Raw genomic sequence first — 18,759 nt, forward strand, 5'->3', positions numbered from 1 at the left:
TGACAATACAATATTCAATTATTATTATTACTAAATTGATCCATGGAAAAAATGTATTGATCATTTTAGACCCCTATATATTTGTACAAAAAAGGGACATAACCTAGTAATTGTAATTTGATGAAAACAAGGTTCGGTACTTTCCCTCTTCTCGCTTACTGAAGGAGCGAGCACGCGATTGGCTGAGTAGTGGTCACACGGTGTTTGTGTACAAACCTATGCAAATCTGACTGATCAGGAAGTAGAATGTTGATGCCAACACAGAAGAAACGTCGATTGGAAAAGGCACGTGTTTTTTTACGAGTTGTCTTCGTTTACCCAAAAAAAAAGTGAATGCGAGAAGATAAAATCGATAGCAAGATTTGAATGCAAACAAACATTGTAGAGAGTCAACAGTATTAGAAACTGTAAGAAAATCACGGCGCCCCACGTTTTTCATCGCTTATAGTAGAGTGATCGCTTGCATTATTGTGATGTAAAGCATTTATTTTCTACTTTTTAGTTCAATCAGAAAACGTGTGTTTTTAAAAACTTTTAAAATGATTATTAATTACTTAAATTTTTTTAATAATAGAATAGAATCTCTTAGAAAAAAGAATTGCACACCAAGTGAACGCCAAATAAAATGTGCATAATAGTGCGGGATATTATTAGTACTTTATAAATTCACATGCGTTTTTTTTGTAGAAATCGGAAATAGCGTAAACTACTATTTCCGGTCTACGGAAATTACTCAAAATTTGATAAAAGGCAGAGAGTTAAAACTTTTACTTACATGTGAAATTTCATTTATCTATCTGAAACAGTACTCAAGTTATAGGCTTTTGAAAAATTCAAAGTAGAAAAAAATCCACTTCCGGTTATCGGAAATCGCTCAAAATTTGATACAGATCTACGATTTTGATATAATACTTGTATATGAAATTTCATCAACCTAGCTGTAACGGTACTCAGGTTATCGTGTTTACACTCACACACACACACACATACACATACACACACACACAGACATACGACAAGATTGCAAAACTATGTTTTTCCGACTCAGGGAGCCCTAAAACGTCGAGATTTATAAAAATCTCGATTTTTTTTTTTGCACGATTACAAGACTTTCTCTATACTTCGTGTATACGAGAAAGTAAAAAGGAAATAAATAGAAATTGAATCTAGAATTTTCGTTGAAGACAGTTATTTTTAGCAAACAACTGTTAAAAGGGGAATAAATAAATAAATAAAATTACGAAAATATACAGCACTGGTTGTCGCCCCTAACAGTATTGTAGCGACTGAGTAGTGTATCCATCTCATGCAAGAGATTCAACTTTAGGCTACATGTTAAACTGTTGGCTACCAGTCACAGGTTTAACTGTAGGCTACCAGTCACAGGTTCAACTATAGGCTACATGTTAAACTGTTGGCTACCAGTCACAGGTTCAACTGTCGACTACATCCTACCAGTCACAGGTTCAACTGTCGACTACATCCTACCATGGGAATGTGGTATATGTACGGGTTGGCTAAATAAAAGTAAACCACTCGAGTATACAAGTTGATGTCAAATTTCTTGTCAAAAATGTCTTGTATATCTCATGTGGAACTAAAAATGTCTTGTATATTTCATGTGGAACTAAAAATGTCTTGTATATTTCACGTGGAACTAAAAATGTCTTGTATATTTCACGTGGAACTAAAAATGTCTTGTATATTTCACGTGGAACTAAAAATGTCTTGTATATTTCACGTGGAACTAAAAATGTCTTGCATATTTCACGTGGAACTAAAAATGTCTTGTATATTTCACGTGGAACTAAAAATGTCTTGTATATTTCACGTGGAACTAAAAATGTCTTGTATATTTCACGTGGAACTAAAAATGTCTTGTATATTTCATGTGGAACTAAAAATGTCTTGTATATTTCATGTGGAACTAAAAATGTCTTGTATATTTCATGTGGAACTAAAAATGTCTTGTATATTTCATGTGGAACTAAAAATGTCTTGTATATTTCATGTGGAACTAAACATGTCTTGTATATTTCATGTGGAACTAAACATGTCTTGTATATTTCATGTGGAACTAAAAATGTCTTGTATATTTCATGTGGAACTAAAAATGTCTTGTATATTTCATGTGGAACTAAAAATGTCTTGTATATTTCATGTGGAACTAAAAATGTCTTGTATATTTCATGTGGAACTAAAAATGTCTTGTATATTTCATGTGGAACTACAAATGTCTTGTATATTTCATGTGGAACTAAAATGTCTTGTATATTTCATGTGGAACTAAAAATGTCTTGTATATTTCATGTGGAACTAAAAATGTCTTGTATATTTCATGTGGAACTAAAAATGTCTTGTATATTTCATGTGGAACTAAAAATGTCTTGTATATTTCATGTGGAACTAAAAATGTCTTGTATATTTCATGTGGAACTAAAAATGTCTTGTATATTTCACGTGGAACTAAAAATGTCTTGTATATTTCACGTGGAACTAAAAATGTCTTGTATATTTCATGTGGAACTAAAAATGTCTTGTATATTTCATGTGGAACTAAAAATGTCTTGTATATTTCATGTGGAACTAAAAATGTCTTGTATATTTCATGTGGAACTAAAAATGTCTTGTATATTTCATGTGGAACTAAAAATGTCTTGTATATTTCATGTGGAACTAAAAATGTCTTGTATATTTCATGTGGAACTAAAAATGTCTTGCATATTTCATGTGGAACTAAAAATGTCTTGTATATTTCATGTGGAACTAAAAATGTCTTGTATATTTCATGTGGAACTAAAAATGTCTTGTATATTTCATGTGGAACTAAAAATGTCTTGTATATTTCATGTGGAACTAAAAATGTCTTGTATATTTCATGTGGAACTAAAAATGTCTTGTATATTTCATGTGGAACTAAAAATGTCTTGTATATTTCATGTGGAACTAAAAATGTCTTGTATATTTCATGTGGAACTAAAATGTCTTGTATATTTCATGTGGAACTAAAAATGTCTTGTATATTTCATGTGGAACTAAAAATGTCTTGTATATTTCATGTGGAACTAAAAATGTCTTGTATATTTCATGTGGAACTAAAAATGTCTTGTATATTTCATGTGGAACTAAAAATGTCTTGTATATTTCATGTGGAACTAAAAATGTCTTGTATATTTCATGTGGAACTAAAAATGTCTTGTATATTAAATGTGGAACTAAAAATGTCTTGTATATTTCATGTGGAACTAAAAATGTCTTGTATATTTCATGTGGAACTAAAAATGTCTTGTATATTTCATGTGGAACTAAAAATGTCTTGTATATTTCATGTGGAACTAAAAATGTCTTGTATATTTCATGTGGAACTAAAACTAAAAATGTCTTGTATATTTCACGTGGAACTAAAAATGTCTTGTATATTTCACGTGGAACTAAAAATGTCTTGTATATTTCATGTGGAACTAAAAATGTCTTGTATATTTCATGTGGAACTAAAAATGTCTTGTATATTTCATGTGGAACTAAAAATGTCTTGTATATTTCATGTGGAACTAAAAATGTCTTGTATATTTCATGTGGAACTAAAAATGTCTTGTATATTTCATGTGGAACTAAAAATGTCTTGTATATTTCATGTGGAACTAAAAATGTCTTGTATATTTCATGTGGAACTAAAAATGTCTTGTATATTTCATGTGGAACTAAAAATGTCTTGTATATTTCATGTGGAACTAAAAATGTCTTGTATATTTCATGTGGAACTAAAAATGTCTTGTATATTTCATGTGGAACTAAAAATGTCTTGTATATTTCATGTGGAACTAAAAATGTCTTGTATATTTCATGTGGAACTAAAAATGTCTTGTATATTTCATGTGAAACTAAAAATGTCTTGTATATTTCATGTGGAACTAAAAATGTCTTGTATATTTCATGTGGAATTAAAAATGTCTTGTATATTTCATGTGGAACTAAAAATGTCTTGTATATTTCATGTGGAACTAAAAATGTCTTGTATATTTCATGTGGAACTAAAAATGTCTTGTATATTTCATGTGGAACTAAAAATGTCTTGTATATTTCATGTGGAACTAAAATGTCTTGTATATTTCATGTGGAACTAAAAATGTCTTGTATATTTCATGTGGAACTAAAAATGTCTTGTATATTTCATGTGGAACTAAAAATGTCTTGTATATTTCATGTGGAACTAAAAATGTCTTGTATATTTCATGTGGAACTAAAAATGTCTTGTATATTTCATGTGGAACTAAAAATGTCTTGTATATTTCATGTGGAACTAAAAATGTCTTGTATATTTCATGTGGAACTAAAAATGTCTTGTATATTTCATGTGGAACTAAAAATGTCTTGTATATTTCATGTGGAACTAAAAATGTCTTGTACATTTTATGTGGAACTAAAAATGTCTTGTACATTTCATGTGGAACTAAAAATGTCTTGTACATTTCATGTGGAACTAAAAATGTCTTGTATATTTCATGTGGAACTAAAAATGTCTTGTATATTTCATGTGGAACTAAAAATGTCTTGTATATTTCATGTGGAACTAAAAATGTCTTGTATATTTCATGTGGAACTAAAAATGTCTTGTATATTTCATGTGGAACTAAAAATGTCTTGTATATTTCATGTGGAACTAAAAATGTCTTGTATATTTCATGTGGAACTAAAAATGTCTTGTATATTTCATGTGGAACTAAAAATGTCTTGTATATTTCATGTGGAACTAAAAATGTCTTGTATATTTCATGTGGAACTAAAAATGTCTTGTATATTTCATGTGGAACTAAAAATGTCTTGTATATTTCATGTGGAACTAAAAATGTCTTGCATATTTCATGTGGAACTAAAAATGTCTTGCATATTTCATGTGGAACTAAAAATGTCTTGTATATTTCATGTGGAACTAAAAATGTCTTGTATATTTCACGTGGAACTAAAAATGTCTTGTATATTTCACGTGGAACTAAAAATGTCTTGTATATTTCATGTGGAACTAAAAATGTCTTGTATATTTCATGTGGAACTAAAAATGTCTTGTATATTTCATGTGGAACTAAAAATGTCTTGTATATTTCATGTGGAACTAAAAATGTCTTGTATATTTCATGTGGAACTAAAAATGTCTTGTATATTTCATGTGGAACTAAAAATGTCTTGTATATTTCATGTGGAACTAAAAATGTCTTGTATATTTCATGTGGAACTAAAAATGTCTTGTATATTTCATGTGGAACTAAAAATGTCTTGTATATTTCATGTGGAACTAAAAATGTCTTGTATATTTCATGTGGAACTAAAAATGTCTTGTATATTTCATGTGGAACTAAAAATGTCTTGTATATTTCATGTGGAACTAAAAATGTCTTGTATATTTCATGTGGAACTAAAAATGTCTTGTATATTTCATGTGGAACTAAAAATGTCTTGTATATTTCATGTGGAACTAAAAATGTCTTGTATATTTCATGTGGAACTAAAAATGTCTTGTCTATTTCATGTGGAACTAAAAATGTCTTGTATATTTCATGTGGAACTAAAAATGTCTTGTATATTTCATGTGGAACTAAAAATGTCTTGTATATTTCACGTGGAACTAAAAATGTCTTGTATATTTCACGTGGAACTAAAAATGTCTTGTATATTTCATGTGGAACTAAAATGTCTTGTATATTTCATGTAGAACTAAAAATGTCTTGTATATTTCATGTGGAACTAAAAATGTCTTGTATATTTCATGTGGAACTAAAAATGTCTTGTATATTTCATGTGGAACTAAAAATGTCTTGTATATTTCATGTGGAACTAAAAATGTCTTGTATATTTCATGTGGAACTAAAAATGTCTTGTATATTTCATGTGGAACTAAAAATGTCTTGTATATTTCATGTGGAACTAAAAATGTCTTGTATATTTCATGTGGAACTAAAAATGTCTTGTATATTTCATGTGGAACTAAAAATGTCTTGTATATTTCATGTGGAACTAAAAATGTCTTGTATATTTCATGTGGAACTAAAAATGTCTTGTATATTTCATGTGGAACTAAAAATGTCTTGTATATTTCATGTGGAACTAAAAATGTCTTGTATATTTCATGTGGAACTAAAAATGTCTTGTATATTTCATGTGGAACTAAAAATGTCTTGTATATTTCATGTGGAACTAAAAATGTCTTGTATATTTCATGTGGAACTAAAAATGTCTTGTATATTTCATGTGGAACTAAAAATGTCTTGTATATTTCATGTGGAACTAAAAATGTCTTGTACATTTTATGTGGAACTAAAAATGTCTTGTACATTTCATGTGGAACTAAAAATGTCTTGTACATTTCATGTGGAACTAAAAATGTCTTGTACATTTCATGTGGAACTAAAAATGTCTTGTATATTTCATGTGGAACTAAAAATGTCTTGTATATTTCATGTGGAACTAAAAATGTCTTGTATATTTCATGTGGAACTAAAAATGTCTTGTATATTTCATGTGGAACTAAAAATGTCTTGTATATTTCATGTGGAACTAAAAATGTCTTGTATATTTCATGTGGAACTAAAAATGTCTTGTATATTTCATGTGGAACTAAAAATGTCTTGTATATTTCATGTGGAACTAAAAATGTCTTGTATATTTCATGTGGAACTAAAAATGTCTTGTATATTTCATGTGGAACTAAAAATGTCTTGTATATTTCATGTGGAACTAAAAATGTCTTGTACATTTCATGTGGAACTAAAAATGTCTTGTACATTTCATGTGGAACTAAAAATGTCTTGTACATTTCATGTGGAACTAAAAATGTCTTGTACATTTCATGTGGAACTAAAAATGTCTTGTATATTTCATGTGGAACTAAAAATGTCTTGTATATTTCATGTGGAACTAAAAATGTCTTGTATATTTCATGTGGAACTAAAAATGTCTTGTATATTTCATGTGGAACTAAAAATGTCTTGTATATTTCATGTGGAACTAAAAATGTCTTGTATATTTCATGTGGAACTAAAAATGTCTTGTATATTTCATGTGGAACTAAAAATGTCTTGTATATTTCATGTGGAACTAAAAATGTCTTGTATATTTCATGTGGAACTAAAAATGTCTTGTATATTTCATGTGGAACTAAAAATGTCTTGTATATTTCATGTGGAACTAAAAATGTCTTGTATATTTCATGTGGAACTAAAAATGTCTTGTATATTTCATGTGGAACTAAAAATGTCTTGTATATTTCATGTGGAACTAAAAATGTCTTGTATATTTCATGTGGAACTAAAAATGTCTTGTATATTTCATGTGGAACTAAAAATGTCTTGTATATTTCATGTGGAACTAAAAATGTCTTGTATATTTCATGTGGAACTAAAAATGTCTTGTATATTTCATGTGGAACTAAAAATGTCCAGGGATTTTTTTCAATGACCCGCCTCACCACAGACACACCCCACAGACTGACACCCCACAGACAGACACCCCACAGACTGACACCCCACAGACTGACACCCCACAGACTGACACCCCACAGACTGACACCCCACAGACTGACACCCCACAGACTGACACCCCACAGACTGACACCCCACAGACTGACACCCCACAGACTGACACCCCACAGACTGACACCCCACAGACTGACACCCCACAGACTGACACCCCACAGACTGACACCCCACAGACTGACACCCCACAGACTGACACCCCACAGACTGACACCCCACAGACTGACACCCCACAGACTGACACCAGACAGACAGACTGACGCATTGAATGACAACCGATTTCTGGCTACAATGTTTTATTTCAAGATTTTTATTTTAAAACGTTAAAAAATTAAATGCATGTACAATACTCCATGACCGTGCAATATCAGGCTCTCAGTATTAAATGCATGTACAACACAGAGAATGACGTCACGGAGAAATCAGCAGAAAGCCAAATCTGGTTAAAGTCTTGAACAATTCAAACAATCCAAATACAGCATTAGGGTCAAATTGAATTGGCTAAAAATTGTATACAAAAAATCTTGTTTTTCTAGTGGGGAGGGGGGGGGCTGTGTGTTTTTGTGTGTGTGTGCCAAGGGTGGAAAGCGAAAGTTTCCGAAAAAATTTTCCACTCCATTGATTTAAAGCTGGTGTGTGAACAACAATACAAATAGACTGAGATTATTTTTAGATGCCGTGTGTGTGTGTGAAGGTGTGTGTGTGTGTGTGAAGGTGTGTGTGTGTGTGTGAAGGTGTGTGTGTGTGTGTGAAGGTGTGTGTGTGTGTGAAGGTGTGTGTGTGTGTGAAGGTGTGTGTGTGAAGGTGTGTGTGTGAAGGTGTGTGTGTGTGTGAAGGTGTGTGTGTGTGTGAAGGTGTGTGTGTGTGTGTGAAGGTGTGTAATTTGATTGGTCGGTTCATCTTGTCTCCCGCTGTGTCGCTGGGATATTCTTGAAGGCCAAGGTCGTTGTAATCCAATCATGACGTCTTTTCATCTACCAGTGACTGAAGAAAATTGAAAGTTTTCTTCTCCTTTTTCATCACAAAACGTAAAGAACAAGGAATTTTTCCGACCATAAAGTTGATTTATGTCCGGCAATTGGTTGACCTTGAGCCCTATACTGCTACAAGCGCGTGGTGCTATTTATAGAAACAATGCTCTCGGGGTTTTCCTTGGTGTTAGGTGCTGGTGTGGTGGCCAGGGGTGGGGCGGCCAGGGGTGGGGCTGCCAGGGGTGGGGCTGCCAGGGGTGGGGCGGCCAGGGGTGTGGCGGCCAGCGGTGGGGCGGTCATGGCGGCCAGATTGAGGCTAGACTTGCTGGGTGCGGGTTGACCAGGAGGCAGCAGGATGGTGTTGGTGAACTTCTTGTTGGCGTTTTTTGTTTCCAGCGCCAATCTCTCCCTCCTCTCCATCTCCTCTTTCTCACGGTTAAACCGGATGTTCCGGCGTTTCTGTGGGGTGGGGCAAAACTGATTACTCTCAATTCAAATACTTTTACAAATGTACACACATCCCACCCCACCCCACCATACGACATCTCCCTGTGTGTACTCACCACTGCGCACGTGCAGGCCAGGCCAGTGAAGAGGACGCCCAGACAACAGAAAGCAAACGACAGCCCGCCAGTGACGATGTAGATGCCGACAATCGTGTCTCTCTGGCAGTCCTTGACCTCACTGCTTACACGGCTGTTGGAAGAGATGGACGGTCAGGGGGTGGACGGTCAGAGGGTGGACGGTCAGAGGGTGGACGGTCAGAGGGTGGACGGTCAGAGGGTGGACGGTCAGAGGATGGACGGTCAGAGGGTGGACGGTCAGAGGGTGGACGGTCAGAGGGTGGACGGTCAGAGGGTGGACGGTCAGAGGGTGGACGGTCAGAGGGTGGACGGTCAGAGGGTGGACGGTCAGAGGGTGGACGGTCAGAGGGTGGACGGTCAGAGGGTGGACGGTCAGAGGGTGGACGGTCAGAGAGTGACGTACGTGCAGTTGGCCCTGTGGTTGTAGATGGGATCAACAGAGAAGAAGTAGCCGACGCCACCAGTGACGATGGTAGCCACCAACAGCAACATGTGAACTCCGACCTGTGGGGAAAACATGGCCGCCATGACAGCTGCTCGTCTGCTTCATGTGTCAGCAGGTGTGTCTAGACACACACACACACACACAAGACACACTAGCACACACACACACACACACAAGACACACTAGCACACACACAAGACACACTAGCACACACACACAAGACACACTAACACACACACACACAAGACACACTAGCACACACACACAAGACACACTAGCACACACACACACAAGACACACTAACACACACACACACAAGACACACTAGCACACACACACAAGACACACTAACACACACACACACAAGACACACTAGCACACACACACAAGACACACTAGCACACACACACACAAGACACACTAGCACACACACACACAAGACACACTAGCACACACACACACAAGACACACTAGCACACACACACAAGACACACTAGCACACACACACAAGACACACTAGCACACACACACACAAGACACACTAACACACACACACACAAGACACACTAGCACACACACACAAGACACACTAACACACACACACACAAGACACACTAGCACACACACACACAAGACACACTAGCACACACACACACAAGACACACTAGCACACACACACACAAGACACACTAGCACACACACACACAAGACACACTAGCACACACACAAGACACACTAGCACACACACAAGACACACTAGCACACACACACACAAGACACACTAACACACACACACACAAGACACACTAGCACACACACACACACACAAGACACACTAACACACACACACACAAGACACACTAACACACACACACACAAGACACACTAGCACACACACACAAGACACACTAGCACACACACACACAAGACACACTAACACACACACACACAAGACACACTAGCACACACACACAAGACACACTAGCACACACACACACAAGACACACTAGCACACACACACACAAGACACACTAGCACACACACACACAAGACACACTAGCACACACACAAGACACACTAGCACACACACAAGACACACTAGCACACACAAGACACACTAGCACACAAGACACACTAGCACACACACACAAGACACTAGCACACACACACACACAAGACACACTAGCACACAGACACACAAGACACACTAGCACACACACAAGACACACTAGCACACACACAAGACACACTAGCACACACTAGCACACACACAAGACACACTAGCACACACACAAGACACACTAGCACACACACACACACAAGACACACTAGCACACACTAGCACACACACAAGACACACTAGCACACACACAAGACACACTAGCACACACACACAAGACACACTAGCACACACACACACACACAAGACACACTAGCACACACACACACACAAGACACACTAGCACACACATACACACAAGACACACTAGCACACACACACACAAGACACACTAGCACACACACACAAGACACTAGCACACACACACACAAGACACACTAGCACACACACAAGACACACTAGCACACACACACACACAACACACACTAGCACTCACACAAGACATACTAGCACACACACACAAGACACACTAGCACACACACAAGTCACACTAGCACACACACATATCATTCTAACCAAACTCCACCCCATTTGACAAGTGTTTCTTCCAGACTTTTTTCTCCGGGGGGGGGGGGGGGGCACTTGAAATTTTCGGGGGGCGGTAGACTTTCTTCCGGGGGGCGGACACTGTTAAAAGTATATATTTTCTATATAAATTATATAAATTTCATTTCGTTCGGGGGTGCGGTAAAAAATTCCCCCCCCCCCCCCCCCGAAGAGATGCCTGGAAGAAACTCTGCATTTGGCTCCACCCTTTACGGAAAAAAACAACTTACGTTTGACATCTGGCGTTTGTAAGCAACGCCCACTCCGGTAATGACAGGGAAGCAGAACTGAAAAAAAACAAATCCAGCGGTCAGTTGGTGTGAGGCCAGTGTGCTGGGGCAGCTGTGTGGGGGAACTTTGTGTGAAGGTGTGTGTGTGAAGGTCAGTGTGTGTGAAGGTGTGTGTGTGTGAAGGTGTGTATGTGAAGGTGTGTATGTGAAGGTGTGTATGTGAAGGTGTGTATGTGAAGGTGTGTGGGGGAAGGTGTGTGGGGGAAGGTGTGTGGGGGAAGGTGTGTGTGTGAAGGTGTGTGAAGGTGTGTGTGGGGGAAGGTGTGTGGGGGAAGGTGTGTGGGGGAAGGTGTGTGGGGAAGGTGTGTGGGGAAAGGTGTGTGGGGGAAGGTGTGTGGGGGAAGGTGTGTGGGGGAAGGTGTGTGGGGAAGGTGTGTGGGGAAAGGTATGTGTGGGAGAAGGTGTGTGGGAGAAGGTGTGTGGGAGAAGGTGTGTGGAAGGTGTGGGGGGAAGGTGTGTGGGGGAAGGTGTGTGGGGGAAGGTGTGTGGGATAAGGTGTGTGGGGGAAGGTGTGTGGGGGAAGGTGTGTGTGGGAAAGGTGTGTGTGGGAAGGCTTGTGGGGAAGGTGTGTGGGGGAAGGTGTGTGGGGAAAGGTGTGTGTGGGAAGGTGTGTGGGAAGGTGTGTGGGAGAAGGTGTGTGGGAGAAGGTGTGTGGGAGAAGGTGTGTGTGTGAAGGTGTGTGTGTGAAGGTGTGTGTGTGAAGGGGTGGGGGGAAGGTGTGTGGGGGAAGGTGTGTGGGGGAAGGTGTGTGTGGGGAAGATGTGTGTGGGAAGGTGTGTGTGGAAGGTGTCTGGGGTAAGGTGTGTGTGGAAAGGTGTGTGGGGGAAGGTGTGTGTGTGAAGGTGTGTGGGTGAAGGTGTGTGGGTGAAGGTGTGTGTGTGAAGGTGTGTGGGGGAAGATGTGTGGGTGAAGGTGTGTGGGGGAAGGTGTGGGGGGAAGGTGTGTGGGGAAGGTGTGTGGGGGAAGGTGTGTGGGGGAAGGTGTGTGGGGTAAGGTGTGTGTGAAGGTGTGTGGGGGAAGGTGTGTGTGTGAAGGTGTGTGGGGAAGGTGTGTGGTGAAGGTTTGTGGGGAAGGTGTGTGGGGGAAGGTGTGTGGGGGAAGGTGTGTGGGGGAAGGTGTGTGGGGGAAGGTGTGTGGGGAAGGTGTGTGGGGGAAGGTGTGTGGGGGAAGGTGTGTGGGGGAAGGTGTGTGGGGGAAGGTGTGTGGGGAAGGTGTGTGGGGAAGGTGTGTGTGGGGAAGGTGTGTCAACTTACCGGGGCACATGTGAGCCAGTAGGCCGCCACACCCCCACGATAGTTGTCCAACAGTCCCATGGTGTAGACAGCAATCACACCTGCAACATTAGAACACGTCAGGGAGGGACATGTCCTACCTGTCCTACTGCATGTCCTATAAATGTCCTATGCATGTCCTACTACTTTGTCCTACTATTTTGTCCTACTACATTTCCTATAAATGTCCTATGCATGTCCTATACATGTCCTATGAATGTCCTACTATTTTGTCCCACTACATGTCCTATGCATGTCCTATGAATGTCCTACTATATTGTCCTACTACATGTCCTATAAATGTCCTATGAATGTCCTACTATATTGTCCTACTACATGTCCTATAAATGTCCTATACATGTCCTATGAATGTCCTACTATTTTGTCCTACTACATGTCCTACCTGTTAATGTGGCAGCCCCTGCTACTATGGCAACAGACAGGGCTATGGGCACGCGAATGTCCCGGCTCTTGTCGTATTGTTTGATGTCGTTGAGAAGTTTCTCGGCGATCTTTGTCTGGGTCAGGCCCTGGGGTGCTTCTTCTGGAACGTTCTTCGACATTTTCTGGAGGGTGGGAGAAAATACGTGAGTGGCCGGAATTAGCCATAAGCAGCAACTGTTTTAAACATTTGACTTGGTGTATTGAAATTAAACCTGATATTTGCTAGTCTTTTTAATCTGACATTTTCTAGTCGTGTCATTCAGTCTGACATTTGCTAGCTGTGTCATTCAGTCTGACATTTGCAGTCGTGTCATTCAGTCTGACATTTGCTAGTCGTGTCATTCAGTCTGACATTTGCTAGTCGTGTAACTTGGGATTTGAATCTTGAACAGCCTTGTATTAGCAAGCCCATCTACTCAGATTAAAAATGATAAAATATTCAAATGAAATGGACTTGTGCAAATTGGCAGAATACCTAGGGCAGTTGTGACGTTATATTCATTAACTCAGGCTTGTCACCAATTAGTGTGGCCTTAATCAGAGGGTTATGTCCCCTCATGGCTAATGAGATTACCCTGGGGTTCAGTGGAGCAAACAGACGAGCAAGGACCTTTCAAGTTTATTTCCACAGACAGCCTAGGTCTAGAGCCTGCTAACAGACAGCCTAGGTGTAGAGCCTGCTAGCAACAGACAGCCTAGGTCTAGAGCCTGCTAAAAGACAGCCTAGGTCTAGAGCCTGCTAAAAGACAGCCTAGGCCTAGAGCCTGCTAACAGACAGCCTAGAGCCTGCTAACAGACAGCCTAGAGCCTGCTAACAGACAGCCTAGAGCCTGCTAAAAGACAGCCTAGGTCTAGAGCCTGCTAAAAGACAGCCTAGGCCTAGAGCCTGCTAACAGACAGCCTAGGTCTAGAGCCTGCTAACAGACAGCCTAGAGCCTGCTAACAGACAGCCTAGGTGTAGAGCCTGCTAGCAACAGACAGCCTAGGCCTAGAGCCTGCTAAAAGACATCCTAGAGCCTGCTAACAGACAGCCTAGGCCTAGAGCCTGCTAGCAGACAGCCTAGGTCTAGAGCCTGCTAAAAGACAGCCTAGGTCTAGAGCCTGCTAAAAGACAGCCTAGGTCTAGAGCCTGCTAAAAGACAGCCTAGGCCTAGAGCCTGCTAAAAGACAGCCTAGGTCTAGAGCCTGCTAAAAGACAGCCTAGAGCCTGCTAAAAGACAGCCTAGAGCCTGCTAACAGACAGCCTAGGTCTAGAGCCTGCTAACAGACAGCCTAGGTCTAGAGCCTGCTAGCAACAGACAGCCTAGGCTTAGAGCCTGCTAACAGACAGCCTAGGTGTAGAGCCTGCTAAAAGACAGCCTAGGTCTAGAGCCTGCTAAAAGACAGCCTAGGCCTAGAGCCTGCTAAAAGACAGCCTAGGTCTAGAGCCTGCTAAAAGACAGCCTAGAGCCTGCTAAAAGACAGCCTAGAGCCTGCTAACAGACAGCCTAGGTCTAGAGCCTGCTAACAGACAGCCTAGGTCTAGAGCCTGCTAGCAACAGACAGCCTAGGCTTAGAGCCTGCTAACAGACAGCCTAGGTGTAGAGCCTGCTAACAGACAGCCTAGGTCTAGAGCCTGCTAACAGACAGCCTAGGCCTAGAGCCTGCTAAAAGACAGCCTAGGTCTAGAGCCTGCTAACAACAGACAGCCTAGGCTTAGAGCCTGCTAACAGACAGCCTAGGTCTAGAGCCTGCTAACAGACAGCCTAGGTCTAGAGCCTGCTAACAGACAGCCTAGGCCTAGAGCCTGCTAAAAGACAGCCTAGGTCTAGAGCCTGCTAACAACAGACAGCCTAGGCTTAGAGCCTGCTAACAGACAGCCTAGGTCTAGAGCCTGCTAACAGACAGCCTAGGTCTAGAGCCTGCTAACAGACAGCCTAGGCCTAGAGCCTGCTAAAAGACAGCCTAGGTCTAGAGCCTGCTAACAACAGACAGCCTAGGCTTAGAGCCTGCTAACAGACAGCCTAGGCATTTTTACAAACTTTTACGTGGGGCAGTTTGTCAGGGTCTGCCCGAGGGATTGGGGTCAAATCTCGTGACGTAATGAAACGATTTCAGAACTTTCCAGACTAATTCGTATCCAAAGACAATGAAACAATATAATTAGAAATCAATTATTCATGTTAAATATTTTAAGAATACGTCAACCCTTTAGATGAAGAGAAATACAAGTGCCAGCTTCAGAACTGTCGGGGGGGGGGGGAGGGGTGGTGTGAGGTGAGGTTTTTAGGTGAGGGGAGGTCTGAGGGGAGGTTTTTGGGTGAGGGGAGGTCTGAGGGGAGGTTTTTAGGTAAGGGGAGGTCTGAAGGGAGGTTTTTGGGTGAGGGGAGGTTTTTGGGTGAGGGGAGGTTTTAGGGTGAGGGGAGGTTTTAGGGTGAGGGGAGGTTTTAGGGTGAGGGGAGGTTTGAGGGGAGGTTTTTGGGTGAGGGGAGGTTTTAGGGTGAGGGGAGGTTTGAGGGGAGGTTTTTGGGTGAGGGAAGGTCTGAGGGGAGGTTTTTGGGTGAGGGGAGGTTTGAGGGGAGGTTTTTGGGTGAGGGGAGGTTTTAGGGTGAGGGGAGGTCTGAGGGGAGGTTTTAGGGTGAGGGGAGTGTTTTTATTTAAAATTAAACCTAATCATATGACAAATAATCAGCCTAATAGATTTTAAAACAAATGATTTATGGTTATAAAAATTAAAAAAAAAAAACATTTTGGTTTCAGTCATGTAAACAGCTTTACATCTTCACAACTAAATAGGGGGGAGGCTATATTATTTAAATACTAAAATGTAGATTATATTAGCCGAAGTACAAAAACGTGGGCCTATATGACTAATATTAGAATATAATAATGGCTTCGTATAATAATAGGCTTACTATAGCTACTATAGGACTTACCATAGAACCTACAATTATTATTAATTATTCCAAGTTTGAAATGCGCTACAAGTAAGAAAAAAATGTCCTAGGAAAAAGTTGGACGCCCCTTGTGGATATACTACACGAAATGGTCTGGAAAGTTTGAACAAAATCTCAGTTGTCTTTGAGCTACTCACAGTGAAACACTGACGGTACCTCCAAGTGGGGGCCTCTAAAGCTTTAACAACTGACTTCTTGCAACACAACACCTAAATGGTAGCTGGCTTAATTCATTAATTAGCCTAAATAAAACTTGTAACTCGGTGTTCAAATTTCCGTTCCTACCTGTGTGAAGACGACGGGAGACTTGCAGACGATGGCTCCAGTCAGCTCGATAGTTTAGGAATGACGTCACGTGGGACTAGCTGTCCTTCTGTCCTTTCCCTCTCGCAAGGTCGGATATACAGAACACATCTCCCTCCCTACCGACCCCCCCCCCCCCCCCCCCACTGTTCACTTCTGCTTCGCATGGATGGCTGTCGTCACTCGTGATCAGAACAAAATGGTGGGCGGGTTGGGGGGGGGGGGGTGAAGTTTACAGGTCAGTGATCATGTGTGTTTGAAATTAGGTCATCCACACCCTCTCTCGTTTTTCTCGAACAAATCAGAGTTCAATGTGTGTGTGTGGGGGGGGGGGCAGCACAATCAAGCAGCTGTGTGGTGACCTCCAAGCTAATGACGTCAGTGCCAGCAACAATAAGACAGTGACGTCAGTGATGAAAATGAACCGGATGTCACGTGACGGTAAACGGAAAAAAAGTCACAGGAAAAAAAAACACAGAAAAAAAGTCACAGTTTTTGCTAGGAAAAAAAGTCATAGAAAAAAAGTCACAGTGGAAAAATTTTATCGGAAAAAAAGTCACAGAAATAAAGTCACAGAAAAAAAGTCACAAAAATCTTTTTAGAAATATTTTATGAATTTGTTAAGAATTGTAAATTTTGTATGTTTATAGTTATGGGTTGTATTTCTTGATAGCATAAATTATTTATAGACGTTAAAAGCAATATGATTTATAACAATTGTAAGTAAAAATACTCTAAGATAATTAACACAACAATCTCAACTTTTGTTACGTATTTAGTTAAATACGCGGTAGAAAAGTTAATTATAAAAGAAATTTAGGCACATTTTGCTTTAGGCTATTCTCTGGTCGGCCTCTCCTCAGTAGGCTGTGTCCAAACATTTTGTGTTGCTGACGTTATGCGTCAATGACAGCCTTTGAAGCTTGTCGGCTTTCTGTTTTGATCCTAAGTTTTGTTATGTAATGAGCGTGATAAATGTGGGCAGTAAAGGTGGTTGAACTAAACATAACTATTGTTGCCATGAGTTGAGGGCAGCAAGTCAGACGAACTTACCATTTCACGGTAATGTAATATTGGTATTTAAAAAAAAACACGATGAAAAACGTGACTTTGGAGCATTCTATTAAATGCTACTAATCTTAAGTTTAAAATAATTACAATCTACATACTTCATAATAAATATTTTTAGATGAATTATTAAAAATCCTATGCGTATACAGCCTACACACATTACATTACATTTAATTAATCTTAAGTTAATTTGCACTCTCTAAATATTTAATACATAAAAGTATTAACAAATATCATGCAAATATATATTTGTGACTTTTTTTCCTGTGACTTTTTTTCCTGTGACTTTTTTTCTGTGTTTTTTTTTTCCTGTGTTTTTTTTCCTGTGACTTTTTTTCCTACAATCCACGTGACTACCGTCTGCTAGGACCGGATGTTGTGGTCGTTTTTTGTGGCCGTTTGTTATGGTCGTTGGTTGTGGTCGTTTGGTGTGGTCGTTTGTTGTTGTGGTCGTTTGTTGTGGTCGTTTGTTGTGGTCGTTTGTTGTGGTCGTTTGTTGTGGTCGTTTGTTGGTTAAAATTGAGATCACTGGACGAGTCGAGGCCATTACTTGACGCCTCAGCCTCTCGTACAGTGGTATATGACCAACATTTGGTAGAATTGAGAAGAATGTTCCATCCTACTAAGTTTTGGTAGAGTTCCCCAACTGATTCAACCCATAGTTCAACAACCTTTACTACATTTATCACGCTCATTACCTAACAAAGCATAGGATCAAGACAAAATAGCCGACACTGAATAAAGACTGTCATTGACAAAATCGTCAGTGGAAGGACAAGGGCTACAAAATGACTACAGCAAACAAAACTAACTAAAACAACAAATAAACATCACATTTATTTCAAAACACAAAGCCAAAATTTCTTTTATAATCAATGTTTCTGTTGGGTATTCAAATAAATATGTGACAAAATTGTACGGCTGCTGTGTAAATATATTATAATAAAAAAAGATATACTTAGTATTATTATGAGCCATAATACTTTTCAAGTATAAAAACATGTTACTAAAAAAACACCACCTACATTTTTAACACCAAAATGTTACACCTCTCAACAAGTATATCAAAATATTTCTTAGAACATTTTTGTGCATTTTTTCCCGCAGACTGTGTAGTGAGGGGGGTGGGGTGGGGTGGGGGTGAAGAGGTGTGACACACCGAATTCAGAAAGCTGACCCTCGCGACACCTCA

At 39.8% G+C, this 18,759-nt stretch overlaps 1 protein-coding gene across 2 annotated transcripts; it reads right to left on the minus strand.

Annotated features, from left to right (window-relative positions):
- Positions 1 to 8,352: 8,352 nt before the first annotated feature.
- LOC131927891 (uncharacterized) lies at positions 8,353 to 16,622 on the minus strand. Of its 2 annotated transcripts, none has more exons than XM_059283760.1 (7): positions 16,479 to 16,622; positions 13,217 to 13,379; positions 12,796 to 12,875; positions 11,483 to 11,539; positions 9,485 to 9,585; positions 9,061 to 9,193; positions 8,353 to 8,956 (listed from the first exon to the last, which is right to left on the minus strand). In XM_059283760.1, exons 2-7 carry the CDS (start codon positions 13,374 to 13,376, stop codon positions 8,630 to 8,632), a joined length of 858 nt encoding a protein of 285 aa, XP_059139743.1. In that variant the 5' UTR covers positions 13,377 to 13,379; positions 16,479 to 16,622; the 3' UTR covers positions 8,353 to 8,629. The 2 variants fall into 2 exon arrangements, with proteins under 2 accessions (XP_059139743.1, XP_059139744.1); XM_059283761.1 differs by lacking the exon at positions 16,479 to 16,622 and adding an exon at positions 16,331 to 16,465.
- Positions 16,623 to 18,759: the final 2,137 nt, after the last annotated feature.

This window comes from Physella acuta, unplaced genomic scaffold, assembly GCF_028476545.2.
Source record: "Physella acuta isolate Inbredline_101_S28 unplaced genomic scaffold, ASM2847654v3 ptg001444l, whole genome shotgun sequence".
Lineage (NCBI taxonomy): Eukaryota > Metazoa > Mollusca > Gastropoda > Physidae > Physella > Physella acuta.

Bases quoted from the DNA above. Each gene is read 5' to 3' on its own strand.
- LOC131927891 (XM_059283760.1), bottom strand. From the start codon at position 13,376: ATGTCGAAGAACGTTCCAGAAGAAGCACCCCAGGGCCTGACCCAGACA. The intron at 11,540-12,795 runs GTAAGTTGACAC...GTTTTTTTTCAG, and splicing joins ACTGGCTCACATGTGCCCCG to TTCTGCTTCCCTGTCATTAC. The intron at 9,586-11,482 runs GTAAGTTGTTTT...TTTTCCCCACAG, and splicing joins ACAAACGCCAGATGTCAAAC to GTCGGAGTTCACATGTTGCT.